The sequence below is a fragment of the Acanthisitta chloris genome, unplaced genomic scaffold, assembly GCF_000695815.1.
Source record: "Acanthisitta chloris isolate BGI_N310 unplaced genomic scaffold, ASM69581v1 scaffold23626, whole genome shotgun sequence".
Taxonomy (NCBI): domain Eukaryota; kingdom Metazoa; phylum Chordata; class Aves; order Passeriformes; family Acanthisittidae; genus Acanthisitta; species Acanthisitta chloris.
Window position 1 is genome coordinate 363 of NW_008679068.1, and position 17,795 is coordinate 18,157.

The following is a 17,795-nucleotide window of genomic DNA, read 5'->3' on the forward strand; positions in this document are numbered from 1 at the left end:
CAGCCCCAGCTGCATCCAGAGCATCCCACGGGAGTCCAGCCCAGGAAGCTCAGCTCACTCCTAGCACCTTCTGCATTCTAATAATTCCATGGTTTTCCCAATTTCCAGCCCAGCAGTGCTGGATTTGAGGGTGTTTTGGCTCCACAGAGAGCTGGATGGATGCAGGCAGGATCCTGCCCCAGGAGAGTGTGACACTGGCAGAGCCAGGCTAGGCCATGTCTGATCCAGCTCAGATCCTGGCTGGAATCCTGCATGGTCCAGGCTATCCTGGCCTGATTCTGGGGGTTGGTCCAATGAGAGGCCGCAGGGATCTGCCCAGCCCTGAGCTGAGTCACAGCAGGGAGAAGTGGCTGGATGACTGTTCAAAGGGAACTTCTCACCAATGTCAGGATGAAGTGAGGAGCCAGTGGGAAACCCCTGAGAAACCCAAACCAAACTGGTGCCAAGAGCTGAGCCATTCCCCAAACCCACAGAACTCCCTCTCCTCTTCTCAGGGCCCTGCACCTCGAGGGCTTTTCCAACGCTCCTGACCCTTTGTCACCACTACTGGGAGCTCAGAGCTCTTCATTCCTCCCGTGATCCCCAGCTCAACCCCTTCTGATGCTCTCAGCCCAACCCCAGCCCCTCACACCCTGCTCATCCCCCGGGTGCCCCCAGCCCACCCCAGCCTGCTGCAATACTCAAGGTGAAGCTCCAGCTCCTCACGGGGGAGCTTCCCTCTGTCCTGGCTGGCACAGAACAGAGCAGCACAGCCTCTTCCCAGCAGCTTGGATGCTCCTGCCGAGCAGCTGATCCCACTCCTGCTCCCAGGATGTGCCAGGGCACTGCTCCAGCTGCTGTGGTGCCTCCCTGGCTTGGGCCCTGCGTGGAGCAGATGATGCTCTGGCCGAGGGCAAGAGCTGCGTGCCAGGTTCACTGCCAGTTCCTGCCTGCTCTGGGTCACAGGATCATGGAATTGAGGTCAGAGGGGTCACTGGAGCCCATCTGGCCCAGCCTCTGTCCCCCTCGGCACATTACTCAGAGTTGTGGCCAGATGGCTTTGGAGCATACCCAGTGCAAAGACTCCACCACCTCTCTGGGCAGCCTGTGCCAGTGCTCAGTCACCCACATAGCAAAGTTCTTCCTTCCCCCTATTCAGGTGGAACTTCCTGGGCATCAGTTCCTGCCTGTTGCCTCTTGCCGGGCCCCAGGGAGCAGAGCCTGCTCCAGCCTGGCACCTCCCTGCAGGCACTGCTAGACATGGATGAGGTCTGTCTCAATCTGCTCTTCTCCAGGCTGAACAGTCCCAGTTCCCTCAGCCTTTCCTCACAAGAGAGCTGCTCCAACCCCTCATGATCCTCACAGCCCTCCCCTGGACTCGCTCCAGGAGCTCCTTGTCCCTCTGATGCTGAGGAGCCCAGACCTGGACACAGCACCTGCAGCTGAGCCCAAGCAGAGCTGAGGAAGGGCAGGATCATCTCCGGCAACCCACTGCCAATGCTCCTAACACAGCCCAGGGTCCCACTGGCCCCAGGTCAGCTTCTGCAGCTCATTACACACTTAATGGTCACTCCAAGTGCTTCCTGGGTTGGGCTGTTCCTTTGTGCATTTGCAGATTGGTGGTGTTTGTTGTTTTCATCCTGTTCCATCAGGTTTGTGCAGCTCCATGTGGGATTGCAGTAGTGGACTCTGCCCATGGAGAACAGAGGACTTGGATCCTTCCTGGGCAGCAGGAGCTCAGCTATGGGTAACAGGACTGGTGAGTTCATGCAAGCCACGGGCTCTAAGTCAGAGCTGGTGGCTCCTGACTCTCAGCCCCAGGAATTTGCTGTTCCAAGTTGATTCCCACAGGTTTTGGTCTGACTGGAAACCACTGGGAGTATGAGCACAGCCAATTCCTCGTTTCTGCTGCAGCAGGACAGGATCCTAATCCTCATATGTCACCATGTCTGTCACAAATTTTGCTGGAGGCCAAGAGGAAGAGACAGAAGGGGCTGATTTCTGGCCTCATTGAGATCAGAGCTCCCATTTTCCAACTGTTACATTTTACCTGTTTTTTTTTTAATTAAAACAATTAATGCAGATTTAACTGAGATTGTCTGAATTGTTTTCCAGGAAGTTCAGTGCCAGTGATGTTGCTGCTGCAGTGCTGCTTGCTTCCAAAGGAATGGTGTGAGGAATTTTACCACCTGTTGGAAGGAAGTAAGGAGCTTTTGGGGTGACATTCTAACCTCCTACCAAAGACACATCATTCAGTGCTGGGGTAAATCCACACCATGATTTTGAGTCCATCCAAACTGAAAGAGTCTTATAAAAGTTTGTTAGGAATTGTAGTGAGAGGACAAGGAGTAATGGGTACAAATGGAAAGAGGGGAGATTTAGATTAGATCTCAGGAAGAAGTTTTCCCTGTGAGGGTGGTGAGACACTGGCACAGGGTGCCCAGGGAGGCTGTGGCTGCCCCAGCCCTGGCAGTGTTCACAGCCAGGTTGGATGAGCCTTGAGCAACTGCTCTGGTGGGAGGTGTCCCAGCCCAGGGCAGGGGGTGGCATTAGGTGATCTCTAAGGCTGACTACAACCCCTTAATGTACTATGAAAAGGACCATTTACAAAGCCACAAATGTACCTCTGTTTTGAAAGTTTATTGGATCATCTTGACACAAAATCATTACAGCAGCTTGTGGTATGTTGTTTTCTTTTTCTTTTTTGAAGGGAATGTTGATAGCAAATAAATTTGTGAATGTAACACATCATACAGTTTCAAAACTCTAGAATCACTGCACAGGATTCTGTAAGAGACTCTACATGCTAAAGTGACAGTTTTCATCCATGAATTTAAAATATAAAAAAAAAACAACAAAAACACTAATTGAGGAACATTATCCTTTAAGACAATTTTAATATGTTCAGTTTCTAATACACAACTGGCTAACCAAGGGAGGCTGACCAAACCCAAAGCCATCTCATCCCCAGCAGTGAGCTGACACGCGTGGGCAGACCCAGAGCTGGGCCTGGCACGAACCAGAGCTACAGAGCCTTGGCCAAAGTACCTCCTGTGGGAAGAGTGTGAAGAGCACAAGACACGTGTAAAGTACAGGACGTCACCCCAGGGGTAAGACCAACACTTTATCCTGCTCCCTGCAGAGGGTTTTGGTTTGGAGGAGTGGTGCTGGTGGTGCCGGAGCAGTGCAGACCCACCCAGCTCCTCCCTGTGCACATTTTTGGAGCAATCAACCACTCTTTGACCTGTGCCTTGAGGCAAAACTGTTCCAGTGAGGTCGCAGCAAGGAAAAGAACTAGGCAGGGGGTAAAAAATAAATTGAAAGCAAGGGATGTTGGAGAAGGACATCAATTGAGCATCTCTGCAGGACACAGTGATGGCTCTTTCCAGTGATTCCATGAGATTTCCATAGTGCAGAATGGGCTTCACTTCAGAGACCCTCCCTTCTTCCCTCTAAAGCAACCTACTACAGACCCAAGTCTGCAGCTCCATAGCCCCTGCCCATCCCAGGCAGGGAAAGCAGATCCTCACCTCCATCCCCTCCTGCACATGGGCAGGGAGAAGGGATCCTCACCTCCATCCCCTCCTGCACGTGGGCAGGGAGAAGGGATCCTCACCTCCATCCCCTCCTGCACGTGAGCCGAGAGGTTTCTGTCACAGGGACCCAGAGGTACTTCTGCTGCCAAATCTGTACCCGATGCTGCATGGGCAGGGCTGAGGGACACTGAGACAGCACAACACCTCTGGTTTCACAGCACAGGGGGAGGACAGGGCTGTACCTGCACACTGGGAGCACGAGGAGTTGCACATGTGAGTGTCTGTCTAAGCTGGTGGTGGTCAACCTCAGCTGGTGAGCAAAAGGATAAAAGAGCAGGAACAGACCCCTTTGGATTTCCAGTTTCTTGCTACAGCTTAACTGTTCAGGAATGTGAAATCGAAGTGGACTCATAAAACATATCAGCAAAGACTGCTCAGAGGGGAGAGGCAGGACAGACTCCATGTGCAGGGGCAGTTGATGGGAGCACAGTAACACTTTCAGCCCATTTCATGCATCCAGTCTTGACTCTTCCAGCTGTCACTAAAGAAGGTTAAGGCTCAAGGCAACTACTATAAACAGAAACTCAAACATCCCAGTTCTCACAGGGCTCCTTTGGATTAGCTCGAGGAGATGGAGGATGTTTATATGCTGATCACAATAGATCTCAAGATAATAATAATAATAAATCATATATATAAAAAAAAACCAAAACAAAAGTAGAGGCCTTCAGGTCCAGCACCAGCCTCTGCTAGAAATATACACCAACTACAGCAGCCCTGAAGACATAGTCCATGGCTAAGGATTAAGTCAACCTTCCCTGGCATAAGCACAAGCAACAGACTGTCCTACTGCTGATCAAGTCTTGCTTAGCCCCAGTCCCACATGGATGGAAGGTCACGGGATCAGCATGAGCTGCTGAATAAATAGTGCCCAGCCCTCCCTCCTTCCTTCCCACTCTCCCTTCCTCCGTCCTCCAGTCATGTCACCAGGATCTCTTTGGGCTAGAAAGGGTTAACACCACAGTTTGTAAAAGGTTCTGAAATAAAAAGGTAACATACAGCCTTAAAATGTCTAAACTGCAACCAACGGTGGAGGTGAGTGAAAGCACGTGCCCCAGGGTAGTACATGCGGATGAGGGAGAAACTTAACACTTGGGTCTGCTCGGTGGGTGCGTTTCTTGTCATTGGAATATTTGATAAGGAATATTCAGCACTTGGACAATGTCTCTTTCATCTCATCCAACAAGTTGCTAAGCAGGGTGGAATCATTACATTTCCCATCTATTGATACAGAGTTCTCTCCCTAGGAAAGAGAAAATAAATCAATCCATTACCTGTTCTTCCAAGCAGTGACAATGCTGTTCCCAGTCAAGTTCAGGGACTGGAAACAGGCAGTGGAAGACAGGGATTGGAAACAGGCAGTGGATTTAGCTTCTCTCAGGGCTCACAACACTCTCACCTTTTTTACCAGTAGGCAGACGTGATGGCCTTGGATAGAACGACTGTACATGGATGCACAGGAATCAACGCGTTCCACAACTGCAAACAGACAGGATAACATTTACTGGGATAACTCTCTCCCCTGAAGAGGAGCCACTGCTCTGCCTGGCCTCAAGGAGCAGGAGATTCTACAGAGGGCAGGAGGAAGTCAGGGTTAAGATGGGCCTGACTTCTCTTGGCTTCTGTCTGGGACATTTCACAATAACGAGGTGACGCATTTGTCTCTTAAGCCACAAATGTTCTGTGGCAAAAACACTGCTCAGAATGGAGATTTCTTCCCCAGAATGACTTGCAGTGAGACAATGTATAATGCAAACAGCAGAGCATGATGAAACAGCTAGTTGTTTTGCTTCAGCCAGTACTTGGGTTTTAACTAAAAGTCCAAACCTGAATACTGGAGCCCTCCCTCACTGGAAAGATGCACTGGGGAAGAGGGTGAAGCCCTGGAGATCAAACCCACCCTCCAGAGAACAGTTCCAGCCTGAACTCTACACACGCTGCTCCTGTGACACCTGTCACATGCCTCACTGGGCTGCAGGAAAGCCCCAGGGACAGGAGGAGAGTTCATGCCGAGAACAATACCTGCTCTGAGTACTGCAACACTGGAAAAAACTCCTCTCCCAAACATATTTAATCTGGACATCACCTCCTGTCAGGTGTCTCCTCCTGCTCCTGTGATTGCTGAGGCCACAGTGTGTTGTGCTTGCCAAGCGCAGCAGAGATTTTAGAACATGGAACTTTGCATCTCAAGGAAGACTCACCCGAAAAATGATGATGAAAACAGATCTTTGCCAATAGATGTTGGAAAGAAATGCTAATTCCATCTACTTTAATAGAATTCATGTGCAGGTCTCCAGACTCTAGGAGCTTGGCAAAAGCATCACTGCAAAACAGGAAGGAAGGTGAACACTTTACTAGACATGCAAGTGAAATCTGCCCCGTCAGCCCCATGCAGACCCAGAGACATCCGAGGAGGGAGAGGTCTACGCACTGCTAAGCTCTAAGAAAATGGGTTTACAGCAAATATGGGAACCACACTCCAGACTCCAGTGTGAGACCACAACCAGAGCTACCTCCACACAGAGCTCCTTCACAGCCACTGCAAATACGTCACCGGATGTATTTTGACAGCCAAACCTTGCACAAGATACTGAGCTGTGCCCAAGCAATCACAAGCAGCCAGGCAAGGTCAGCAGCATCTCACCTGCAGCCAAAGCTCATGCTCACATGGGCAGCAAAGCACAGAGCAGGCCCTGAGGCACTTACCTATAGCAAGGCGTCGTGATCAAGTATGAAGCACAACTGAAGTGCAATTTGAAATCTAGTTTTTCATGGGTTGAACCTTCATCATTCTGCAACAGGTCAAAGGAAAGGAGATGAATGGGAGCCCTGGGGCAGCAAGAGGAGGCACCATCCCCACCTACCAAACAGGCACCAAGGAGGACCTGAATTCCCTCTGAAATAGCCTTGCTGGGCCTGAAGGATCCATATCAGAACAACCATCCCACTGCAACATCAGCCACTCAGAGATGTCAGCTGGTACCTACACCCAGAGCAGGTAAGGGACACAACTGACTGCAGTTCTGCTTGCACTCTGATGAAACGGATTGAGCAGACTGTTTCAGCTAAAACTATGGATTTACAGCTTGTTATTTCCTGAGAAAATATATCTCCCAGATTGTTAGGTAGTGAAATAGCACTAGGACGCTATTTTTAAGAAACCCTTAAAACAGAGATAATGTCTGTCTCAGAAGTAGCCATAACTGTCTCCATTCACTTCCTTAGAGCTGTTCATGCAGTTCCTTCATTAATAATGGTACTGAACGAAGATCAGAAACCCAGAGAGTCTTATACAGCTCAATACTTATCAAACAATGCCTTTAGTTCACCTCACTCTTGGTCTGAGGGTTTCTACCCCTAACTGTATCTAACTCTTATTGCTGTTGTTTCCAGCCTTTTACTGGGCAACAGTGTCCAAGTGATCTCTGGATAAATGGGATCACAAGGAACAGCCCCTGGCTGCACCTCTCCACAGAAGATCAGTGCAGGGATTTTCTAGCTGACACCGTGGCACATGTTCAGAGTGCTATGCTCACACACTGCCAGAAATTACATTTTGGGACATGCTTATGCAGAATTTGGGATACTCTTTGCACAGGATGTCATGTAAAAATACTTCTCAGAGCACAGCATGGGCTGGTGCAGCAGAGATGAAATGATGCCTAAAATAAGCTCCAGAGCAGTGCTTCCCACCCCAGCCCAGAAGCAGAGTTGAGAGCTGCACTTACTTTGACTATAAAGGAGAGTGTTCCTTTTAACTTCTGAGCCATAACAATACTCTGAAGTGTAAACACAAACTGGGCTTCATTAGAGATTCCTAGTATGAAGAGAGGAGAGGGAGAAGTCAGGTCAGAACATGGGTTTCCAGATCTAAGGAATGGTCAGAATAAACTGATTTATGTGCTGACTAGTGTTGAATCAAGTTTGACATTTTCTGTGTAGCTGGAAGAGAGTTGTACACACAATTCCTGTGGTGAATCCACAGTGTTACAGCACTTGTGTCTCTCAGAAGCAGCAGTGAGAGCTGCCATTGGGTAGAGTTTATTGACTGAGTGCCTGGGCAGAGTATGTCACAGTGTCACATACTGAAACTATCCAGGTAACTACAAATTGCAAAGCTTTTAGAGTAGTTTTCAGAGTTAATTTGAATTCTAATGTTTCTATTTTCCTGTTAACACACAAGTCTGTGTCAGGAACTGCCTCATAAAAAACTAAAACCAAATTAAATACCCCACTGCTTTTCCAGGGGGCTGAAAATGCCCCCTGAGGCTGCTGAAGCTCTCAGTGAGCTGTTTCAGTATTCAAATTAACTCTGGTGAAAGAAGTGAAATTCAAGGAAGCTCAGCAATCTGACTGCACTGCCATGCTCTGTATGCAGCCATTCCCCTTCATTCTTGTGCTAATCATTCTGCAGGGCTCAGCTCCCCTCCTTAGACACATCCTTATCTCCAAACTTCACTGCAGGTGGCCTCTGGCCTTAAAACAGTGGGACACCAGCTCCAGAATAAATACAGAGTGAATTCAAATGGTTCACAAACCTACAACTTTGTTTCCTTTTAAATCTTAGAGCAAACTTCTCATGAATTTTGGATTACTGTAGTCAAAGCTGTGCCAGCCTGCAGGAACCTAGAAAAGGAACTCAGGCATTTGAACTCCTAGCCCTGCATTAGAGGCTTTTGCTGTACAGAATCACCTGTGTTACAGTCAGACTGTGAGAAGGCTTATCCTCTCCAGGGAACTGTGGGAAAGCCCAGGAACACCCAGGCAGAGACATGTGTTTCTGGCAAACAGCAGAAAGTTCCAACAGTTCTTCCCACAGGAGGGCAGAGCAGGGCCAGGCAAACTGCAGAGCTCTGTGCAGAGCTGTACATACCCGGGGGGAGCTGGAAGGGCACAGGGATCCCATCGTGTACTGATGATCCTTCAGGTCGCAGTATTTTAGTGTTGAGAGAGTCCAGGACATTTAGTTCCATGCTTTTAAGGAAGCTAGCGCTTTTGTTCTCAAAGATAACAGAGACAGTGACTTGGCTATCATTCTGGAGGTTTCCTTGTATATCATAGGTCTGCAAGGGAAGGGAAAAAACCCACATTGAAGATCAAAATATCTTGGCACATGGCACTGAGATTGGCAAACCTCAAACGGGAGGGAATGTGGTCCAGCTAGAGGATAAGGAAAAGCACACTGGTGATCAGCTAAGTACTGGGGAAGTATCAATGTAAAACTGAAGTGGGACACCCAAAGGAATGGAAATGGAGCTTGGTTATAGTTCTGCCTGCTGGGATTTGAACAGTTCTTCACAGAATTATGGAAGAAACCTTTAAGATCATCCAGTCAAACCATTAACCTGTCACTGCCTGTAACCCCTAACCCATATCCTCCAGTGTCAGATCCAGACACCTCTTAAACCCCCCAGGGATAGTGACTCCACCACCTCCCTGGCCAATATTCCAATGCCCGACCACCCTAACAGGGAAAACCTTTTCTAATATCTGCTCTGAATCTCCCGTGTATCAGCTCAAGGCCATTCCCTCAGTCCTCTCTCCCTGCAGGCATGGCAGGAGAGACCACCCTCCACTTCTCTAAAACCCTGTCAGGTAGTTGTAGAGAGCCACGAGGTCACCCCTGAGCTTCTTCTCAAGACTGAACAAATCCAGCTCCCTCAGCCCTTCCTCATACGACATGTTCAGTTACATGATCTAAGTCAGTCACTACACCATCCCCAGGTTTTTCTCTCTTTTCTGAGGGAATACAAAGACAAGGCATCTGGATGTGAACACCAAAAACTCACCATTTTGATGTATGGATTTTCAGCCAGAAGGCGATAGCTGGACATGGGCTGAAATAACAGGAGAGAAATCACAGTCACACTAGAACTAATTTATCTGAAAAGAGCTGTCACTCTTCTCCCTTTCAAAGAGTTCAGTTCTGCCTTGCCCTCAGGTACAGCTACTCACTGGTAGTGGCTCATCATCTAGTGTTCCATTCTGCACTGACTCTGTGGGCTCCTCCTCACTGTGATGACTCTTTTTTTTTGATTTCTTTTTATCCTTTGATTTATCTTCTTTCTCTTTCTTGTGCTTTTTCTTCTTATGCTTGGAGGATTTCTAGCAAGAAGAAGAAACAACAACAAACCCTTAAAGACACCCTGGATTTCTAGCCCTGAGCCCCCTATCATGCTCCCAACTCCAGACTCTCCCTCTCTGCACTTTCTGGGCTGAGCAAAGTTTCCCTTTACTGCAGAACCCAAACCAGATCTCTCACTCCTTAAACCCCCAAAGTAATTCCATGGTGAGCCCCAGTAAACCCTCGTTCCCAACTGGGATGACAATACATTATCCCAAAGCACCTGGGGGCACCACAAGGCTGTGAATCTCTTCAACTGCTTGGAAGCTCAGCTTGAACTGTGACCTGTCCCTTGGCTCAAGGAACAGCTAAATCTCTTACTACAATATGTTTAGGGCTCCTCAAGGACATAACATTTGCAGGTGGTCACTACACTGGACTGATGCTGTTGGTAATTCCTGAGTTAGGCTTTTTAAGAATTTGAGACAGCAGGAAGATGTGGCTGCAGGTGTCTGCAACTTCAGAGAATCAGAATCAGAGAACCATGAAGGTTGGACAAGATCTGTAAGATGATCAACCATCAACTAGCACCATCACCATCATGGGGGTAGTTCAGTGGTGATGCACCCTAAACCATGTCCCTAGGAGCCACATTCACATGTTTTTCACACTTTCAGGGACGGTGACTCCACCACTGCCCTGGACAGCTGTGCTTAACAACCCTTTCCATGAAAAATGCTTTCCTAATATCTAATAGAAACTTCCCCTGATGCAACTTGAGGCCATTGCCTCTGAACTTAAACTACTCACCTTTCCTTCATCATCCTCCTCCTCATTTTGCTCTTCCCTTTCTTCCTTTTTTACCTCTTGAGGTTCAGCCACCACAGCAGCTCCCATTCCAGGCTCGCCCTGAGGAGAGGAGCAGAAGGAGCACTAATGGAATGCAGCTGAAATAATCAAATCCCACACAAAAAGAAACATCAACAGTGAGGTTATTTCAAAAGTGACATTAGGTTGACATGGCATCAAGCCTTTCATTTTCTGCTTCTGACAATCACCAAATATGATCACCTGAGGACAAGATTCAAAGGATTTCCTCCAAGAAATCCATTCCCTTATGTTCCTTGTCTCTTTCTCCAAAATCTCCCATCAAAATTCATGAGGCTTTTTCCTTCAGCCTCTGTCTCTCATGCCTATTAATGTTGCTAGTGTGCAGCTCACATTGGGAAATAAAACCATGCAATTAGACAGTATTAAACCCCACTAATGATATTAAAACCAACCAAGGCTGTAGCTGCATCTCTGTTTCTATTTCTGCCACTTGATCTCAGAGCAGAATGAGCCTGAAACCTCCCATGACAGTATCTGTGAGCTGGGGAGATACAGTGTCACTGCTCCACAGCAGGGAGCTGAGGAGATGAAGCTGATGTTCCCCTCTGCTGCAGCATGACACAGCACTGCTGTACAGCTGAGGTGCAGTCGGAAGCATCCTGGGACGGGGTAAGGTGCCTACCTGTGGCTGGACTGTGGGAGCAGGTGGGGGAGCAGTGGAGAGCCAGAAATCCAAGTCTTCCCCCTGAATTCCAAGAGAAAAAAACATCGTGTTTGTTTTGATGCTATTCTTAAACAAACCAACCAACCAGTCAAAAACATCAACAACAAAAGAAAACCAAACCAAAGGGCTGGAGCCTTTCTGCTGTGAGGAAAGGCTGGGACAGCTGGGGGTGTTTCAGCAGGGAGAAGAGAAGCTCCAGAGAGACCTTCCAGGAATGGCTTCCCACTGCCAGAGGGCAGGTTAGATGGGATATTGTGAAGGAATTCTTCCCTGTGAGGGTGCTGAGGCACTGGCACAGGTTGCTCAGAGCAGCTGTGGCTGCTCCATGCCTGGAAGAGTTCTAGGCCAGGTTTAAAAATTCTGAAGAATATGGGACAAAGGATGTAGAATGAAGGTGAATTCCAGAGGTTTTCCTAAGGATTTCCCCACTTGAAGAACAGACAAAGTATCAGTAAGCTCAGTTTCCAAACGAGCTCTGGCAGCTCTGCTGTGTAGGCTGCAGGAAGCTCAATTCTGCTAACTTAGGAGGATAAATGTTATTTTTATTAACAGAAATCTTTAAATACCTGTTGTTAAGGTTGTGAAAATTTAAGGAAATAAAGGCTGAAGGCATTAAGCTGCTTGAATTGTCAAATGTGACTGTTCCTAAGCAACAAACACAACACAGCAACAAATAACAGCAGCTACAAAATTAATGCAAGTCTTGGAAAATTACCTTTTTTTCTTCTTCTTCCTCCTCCTCCTCTACCACCTTTTCCCCTTTCTCTTTCTTCTTTCCTTTCTCTCTCTCTTTTTCTTTGTGTTTCTTTTCCTTCTTTTTGGGTTTCTTGTTCTTCTTCTCTACTACAGGAACTTCTGAGTCTGGTGACTTCAGGGTCTCAACATTTCTGTGTCTCTGCACTGGCAACTTCTCACTGTCTGCTAAGGGTCTGGAAAAGAAAGAGCTTCTCTGAGCTCAGATTATCTGATGGGTGTCCAACACAAGGCATGCTTTGTTGTTAAAGAGCTGGGCCCCAAAATCTTAAATCAGCACATACTTCTGTACCTGAAGTTTATTTATGCAACTGCAGCCACTGCCCTTGTGGGTGAGAGGTTAAAGGAAACAATATGAAGGTGACTGAGAGCCAAGTTCTTGCTGTTTAACTCTTACAAGTGCTAACTACAGACCTGGAGGCTGAGGAACACCTACAGAAGAACATAGACAAATGGTGTTACACTGTGTTTCTATGGAATTCCTCTCCCAGGAAGAGCAAAGATGTGAAAGAGCATTTTCACCAGTGTGGAAATGTGAGCAGTGCAATGCCAGCATGGCTCAAACAGCCCCTGAAGGGTATGGGCTTGGTTGCTGTTGATGAACAGATCACTCCAGCTGGGGATTGTTCCAAGTAGTTTTTATTCTGGACTTTTATACTATGAATTTGTACTCTACTATGACATTTTAAAAGCTAAGTTACCTCTAACTTCAGTTACCTGTTTGCAAAAAGCACAAACAGTGGTTCAGATTTCACACTGTATCCCAAATCCATTACTTGGAGAAAAAAACAGAGAATTTTCTCTCATTCTTGTGAAACATTTCCAGAAATCACCAAAAGTTTCACCAGTTGCCTCTTTTTCTATTTCTCAGCTTTTATTTAATGTTGATTTTCAGGTTTGCACAGCAAGCACCAGTTCAGGAAGATTTCTAATGGCCTCACCTGCCTTAACTTCTTGCTTACATTGTGCATGAAGAATCACAGAATCACAGAATTGAAGGGTCAGAATGGACCTTACAGAGCACCTAGTCCCAACCCTCCCTGCCCTGGGCAGGGACACCTCCTCACTAGCTCAGGTTGCTAAAGGCTCATCCAGCCTGGCCTTGAACACTGCCAGGGCTGGGGCAGCCACAGCCTCCCTGGGCAACCTGGGACAGGGTCTCATCACCCTTAGAGTAAAAAACATTTTTCTAATATCTAACCTAAACTTCCCCTCCTTCAGTCTGAATCCATTACCCCTTCTCCTATAACTGCAGTCCCTAACACAGAGTCCCTCTCTGGCTCCCTTGGAGGTCCTTCAGATATTGAAAAGTTGCTATGAGGTCTCCACGTAGTCTTGTCCTCTCTAAGCTGGACAGCCCCAAATCCCTCAGCCTGTCCTCATAGGGGAAGTGCTCCAAACACAATGAGCCAGACACAGTGAATTCTTCACTTTCAGATAGACACTAAGGGCAAACTGAATCCACCTGTCTGACCAGCAAACAGGCCTCACCTTTTAGCTACTTCACACACACCTATACAGGGAGGGGTGGAGGGGAGAGCAGGGAGGGGGCGACACCATGGCAGGAGAGAACAGCAACTCATGGGAAATGGGAAGGGATAGATGGAACAGTGCAACAGTTCAGAGATGCCTCCTGGAGCACAGCACCCAGAGACTGCTCTGCTCCCTGTGCCCCACACTGAGGCTCATCATGCCAACACAAGGGCTATGCTCACAAATTCATGTCCTTTTAGGCATCTGCAACCTGCAGACTCAGAGGAATTTTTTCAGAAACTGTTCACTGTTTTAAAATGCTACATCCTTTTTTAGTAAGGTACTGAGAGGCCAAAGCCCTACAAATTGGGGAACTGCAGAGAAAGGCAGACTCAGCTATCAGAGGAAGAAATACTAGGCACACCCACAAGTGCCTGCACAGACTCCCAAACTTCATAGGACACATCCCTGGAGTATAATTCAGCAATTATTTTTGGTGTGATGATTTTGTAAAAGAGCAACTAAAAGAAAACCAATCTCCATATGCAGTACTGAACAGCCCAGTGCCAATGGTCACGTGGCTGCAGAGACACAAGGGGCTGTGACAGCTCCATGGGGACCAGATTGGTCATAGTTATATGCAGTTCACTCAATCATGTTAGAACAACGTTTTTTCAACAGTGGAACCACACTGAATGGCCACAGGGCAATGGTGGGGGGCTACGAAGTGGCTGATGATCACAACACAGAGCACACAAGGCTTGCCATGGACACAGACAATGCAGGTCACACTCAGTGCCAACAGCAGTTACATCAGAGAGACAGTAAGACACCCAAAAGCTCAGAGTAAGTCACATCTGATCCCCGTGGCACTGCCTGTGCTTTCAGACCCTGTTCAGTCACACTAAATGACTCCCCTGCCCCTCCCAATCCAACCAGTACCTCAGCAGCTGAGCTTTATTGAGCTTTTATGATCCATGCTGCAGTGGGAGCCCAAGCTGGATGAGCATCTGAGGTTTCATTCAAGCCATGGAGAGACTTCAGCCTTTTCCCCTGGGGGAGTGCAGTTAGTGCCTGTGCCTGTTCAGCCCTGCCCTGCCCTCATGCATTCTCCTTAGCAACTCAGTGCATTCACACTCAAAACTGTCACTTACTTATCCAGATCTATATCGAGTGCCTTATAGGGATCATTGGGATCTTTGTCATCTTCGTCACTGGGCAAAGCATTCTGCAGGGGAGAGAAAGAAACCATCCACTGAGGAAGCAAACCACAGGCAATTTCCAAACTCAAGTTCTACATCGCCCAAATGGATTTTTTTGAACCTGTAACCCAGGGCCAGCTCAGCTGCAGTCAGCCACAGTAAGAGCAACACTGCACTTCAGTGCAGCATCTAGTTATAAGATTAATTTAGAACAGAAAAGCCTTCCTGAACTGCAGGATTTGAATGGCTACTGCTCAGTTTTGATTGAAAGAAATTTTAGGATCAAATACAGATGACATCATTAGCATGTGTAGTTAATTATCATCAGCTGCAAAGCTGCTGACTAGACAGCAAGTTACTGTCAAAGTGAAGCAACAGAGCATAATAAATGAAGTGACTATTCGGCCAGAGTTACTTTTAGAGCAGTGATGCATTGTTTTACTGACTGGGTTTGATTTTTCAAATGGCTTCAGTGGCAATTTTTGCCTTTTTTTGTGCACAAAAAGGCAGTAATTTCTCCTACAAAGAACAGCCTGAGACCACCTCAGTTAGTTCTGAAACAGCTCTGCAAAAAAATCAGAGCTCTGGAACAGCAATACTACAGCCTGGCTGGCAATTCTGGGGGCAAAACCTCTCAGGAAGAGCAGCACAGAGATAAAAACCATCACTCAGACACCAACTGACCTCTGGCATTTCCTCTGTGATGATGTCCACGTGGTGAGCTGGAGCAATGTCCTCCTCACTCTCTGTGTGCAGAGAGTTGTGGCGATGGTGTTTCCCTCTCTTCTCCTTTTTCTGTTTCTTCTTTTTCTTGTCTTTCTCCAGTTTCTGTTTATGTCTTCTCTCTTCTTCCAGTTTCACATACTGGTCTGACATGGGCATGCCTGAAGGGGAAGCCAATCTGCTTTCAGGCTACAGCCCACAGGTACACTGAGCAATGAAACTGTCAGGAGTGAATCCTGCTTCCAGCTGCCCAGGATCAGCAGGATCCACACCTCCCTGTGCTTCCATGTCACCTCACACACAGTCCCTCAAGCCCCTCAGGCACTGGGCACCACACTCCATCTCTCTCTGAACAGGACAGAGCTCAGTCCTGACACGAGCTCCCCGATCCTTCAAACTGCATTGAGCAGAATTGGTGCCACTGCTGTGCCAATACTGACATCTTTCCACGCTTCTGGAAAAAGCCTGAAATATTTGCACTTAGAACTCCTCCCTTGCAATGTGCTGCACTGCACAGGAGCTTTTTAGTGCTGTATCCAGCCACTCTTAGATACACAACGACATTTAGCTATTTGAAATGCGATAATAAAACAGTATCTCTGCCATTAGACTCTATTTAATGTCTCCTGCTCACCTCCATCAGTCCTTTAAGACATTCCAAAGGTGACTGATTCTACACAGAGCAGTGGTTACTCTACATGCTGCAGACTAGACTGCCCAACAGCCTTAACCACAGAATTATTACTAAGAATACCTTGAAAGGAACTCAGACTGCCAAGTGCTATTTCCAAATGTAAGTTAAGGAGATATTGAAGCGTGTAATGAAACTGTGCTCTTTGCCCTTCAGAGTCTCAGGAGGAATCCCCAAGAAGGAATTATGCCTTTTGCCTACCTGAATTTCTGGAATTAATTTTCAAGATTAGCTGTGATTACCTGGAACTTTTAATGGGACAGAAAGGTCAATCTGGACCACAGGAATATGTTCCACTCCTGGAGTGTCTTGGTATCGCTGGGAAAGCAAAGATTTGTTATGTTTTGAGCACTGCCAGGACATAGCTACATAAATAGACATATTATAAGACATCAAGCAGTTCAATCCCTTGAATGAACATTTTAAAGCATAGGAATGGAACAGTTTGTTACTAATCCTAGGGGTAGCAGGCTGTAGTTTAAAGCCAGTTGATAATTATTACAAAAGACCCTCTCTTCAGCTATAGCTTTTTAACTTCACTGCTGCCCTCGAGGTTTGCTGCAAGTCCCTGAAGAATTTCTGGGTTGTATTTTATTGCTAATACGTTGCCACTTCAAAAGATAAACTTTGAAATCTGAGTTGAGGAAAATGGGGCAGTCCTTAGAACATCCAGGGAATAAAGCAGGTTCTTTCCCTGAAAAGGTGTTAGGAGACCACAACAACTTTCTGGTCCATAAAACACACTGAGGAGCACCTTCAAGGCTCTCTCTGTTTGCAGGGCTCTGAGTGAGGTGCCTGATGCTGCTATCACCCAGGGCTGGGACAAACTGCACAGAGACTCACAGAACACTGGCATATCAGGTCACTCATGAGAGTCTCAACACAAACAAGACAAAAATCCCCAAAACAAGACAAAAACCCCCTGTTGTAGGCAGCCACTCCAGTCCACATGGTATAACGTGATCAGAACTGAAGCAGGAATAGTCAGAAGATCCCAGAGGATCTGCAGCTCTGACATTCAGGCAGCTTCACCCAGGGACAGGAGAGGCCAGGGAGATGATGTAACTCACTCACCTTCTGAGGGGAAGGAGAACTTTTAATATAAAATGGGTTGTTGGCCTGCTCCTGTTTCCGAGCCTCCCGACGCTGGAATGAGAGGGGATTTGCGGTCAGAATGTTAGTAAGCAAAGAGAGGCAAAAGGCATCAAAGTGCAAACTGCAATCTCCCTGAATTGTTGGAACAATACATAACTATTTGTGAAAACACTAGAGCATAGCAGTCTGTGTGTGAGAAAGCAGCTCTGAGTTTCAAGACGTACTAGGATACAACTACAAGTACCGTTATGAATTCCCATCCCTGGGAATGTTCCAGGCCAGGCTGTCCTATGGCAGGGGGTGGGACTGAATGAGCTTTAAGGTCCCTTCCAACCTGAACCATTTCATGATTCTATAACTACTATTCCTCAGAACACCCTTCTTTGCTTTTTAATCACAGCCCAGAGATAGGAACTTCCCCAAGGCCACATTTTGATGGCAATTCAAATGTTTCTGTTTTCATTTCTGCAAGGAGAGGGAGAAGTGAAGATTCTTAATAACAAGTTCTCTCCGTGAAATCAGAAAGGTCAGAGGCAGGAAAGGTGGGACCAGTGCTGGAAACAGCCATGTTGCAGTCATTCACTGAAGCTGCTGAAGCCCGTGAGCATCAGTTCATGAGCTGTAGGGAGCACAACAGCTCTTCACAGCCTGAATTATGTAGGGA

At 47.2% G+C, this 17,795-nt stretch overlaps 1 protein-coding gene across 1 annotated transcript in view; it reads right to left on the reverse strand.

Moving 5' to 3' along the window:
* Positions 1-4,511: 4,511 nt before the first annotated feature.
* Positions 4,512-17,795, reverse strand: part of AP3D1 (adaptor-related protein complex 3, delta 1 subunit) — a gene marked incomplete at its 5' end in the record, with an annotated part of 28,499 nt that continues 15,215 nt past the window's right edge. The window contains 15 exons of the mRNA XM_009077165.1: positions 4,512-4,818; positions 4,975-5,054; positions 5,777-5,898; positions 6,282-6,367; positions 7,304-7,392; positions 8,449-8,638; positions 9,365-9,412; positions 9,531-9,680; positions 10,450-10,548; positions 11,153-11,215; positions 11,910-12,123; positions 14,575-14,648; positions 15,307-15,506; positions 16,279-16,354; positions 17,111-17,186. Of these exons, the coding sequence (XP_009075413.1) occupies positions 4,723-4,818; positions 4,975-5,054; positions 5,777-5,898; positions 6,282-6,367; positions 7,304-7,392; positions 8,449-8,638; positions 9,365-9,412; positions 9,531-9,680; positions 10,450-10,548; positions 11,153-11,215; positions 11,910-12,123; positions 14,575-14,648; positions 15,307-15,506; positions 16,279-16,354; positions 17,111-17,186 (1,663 nt within the window). The remainder of the gene's footprint in view (positions 4,819-4,974; positions 5,055-5,776; positions 5,899-6,281; positions 6,368-7,303; positions 7,393-8,448; positions 8,639-9,364; positions 9,413-9,530; positions 9,681-10,449; positions 10,549-11,152; positions 11,216-11,909; positions 12,124-14,574; positions 14,649-15,306; positions 15,507-16,278; positions 16,355-17,110; positions 17,187-17,795) is intronic.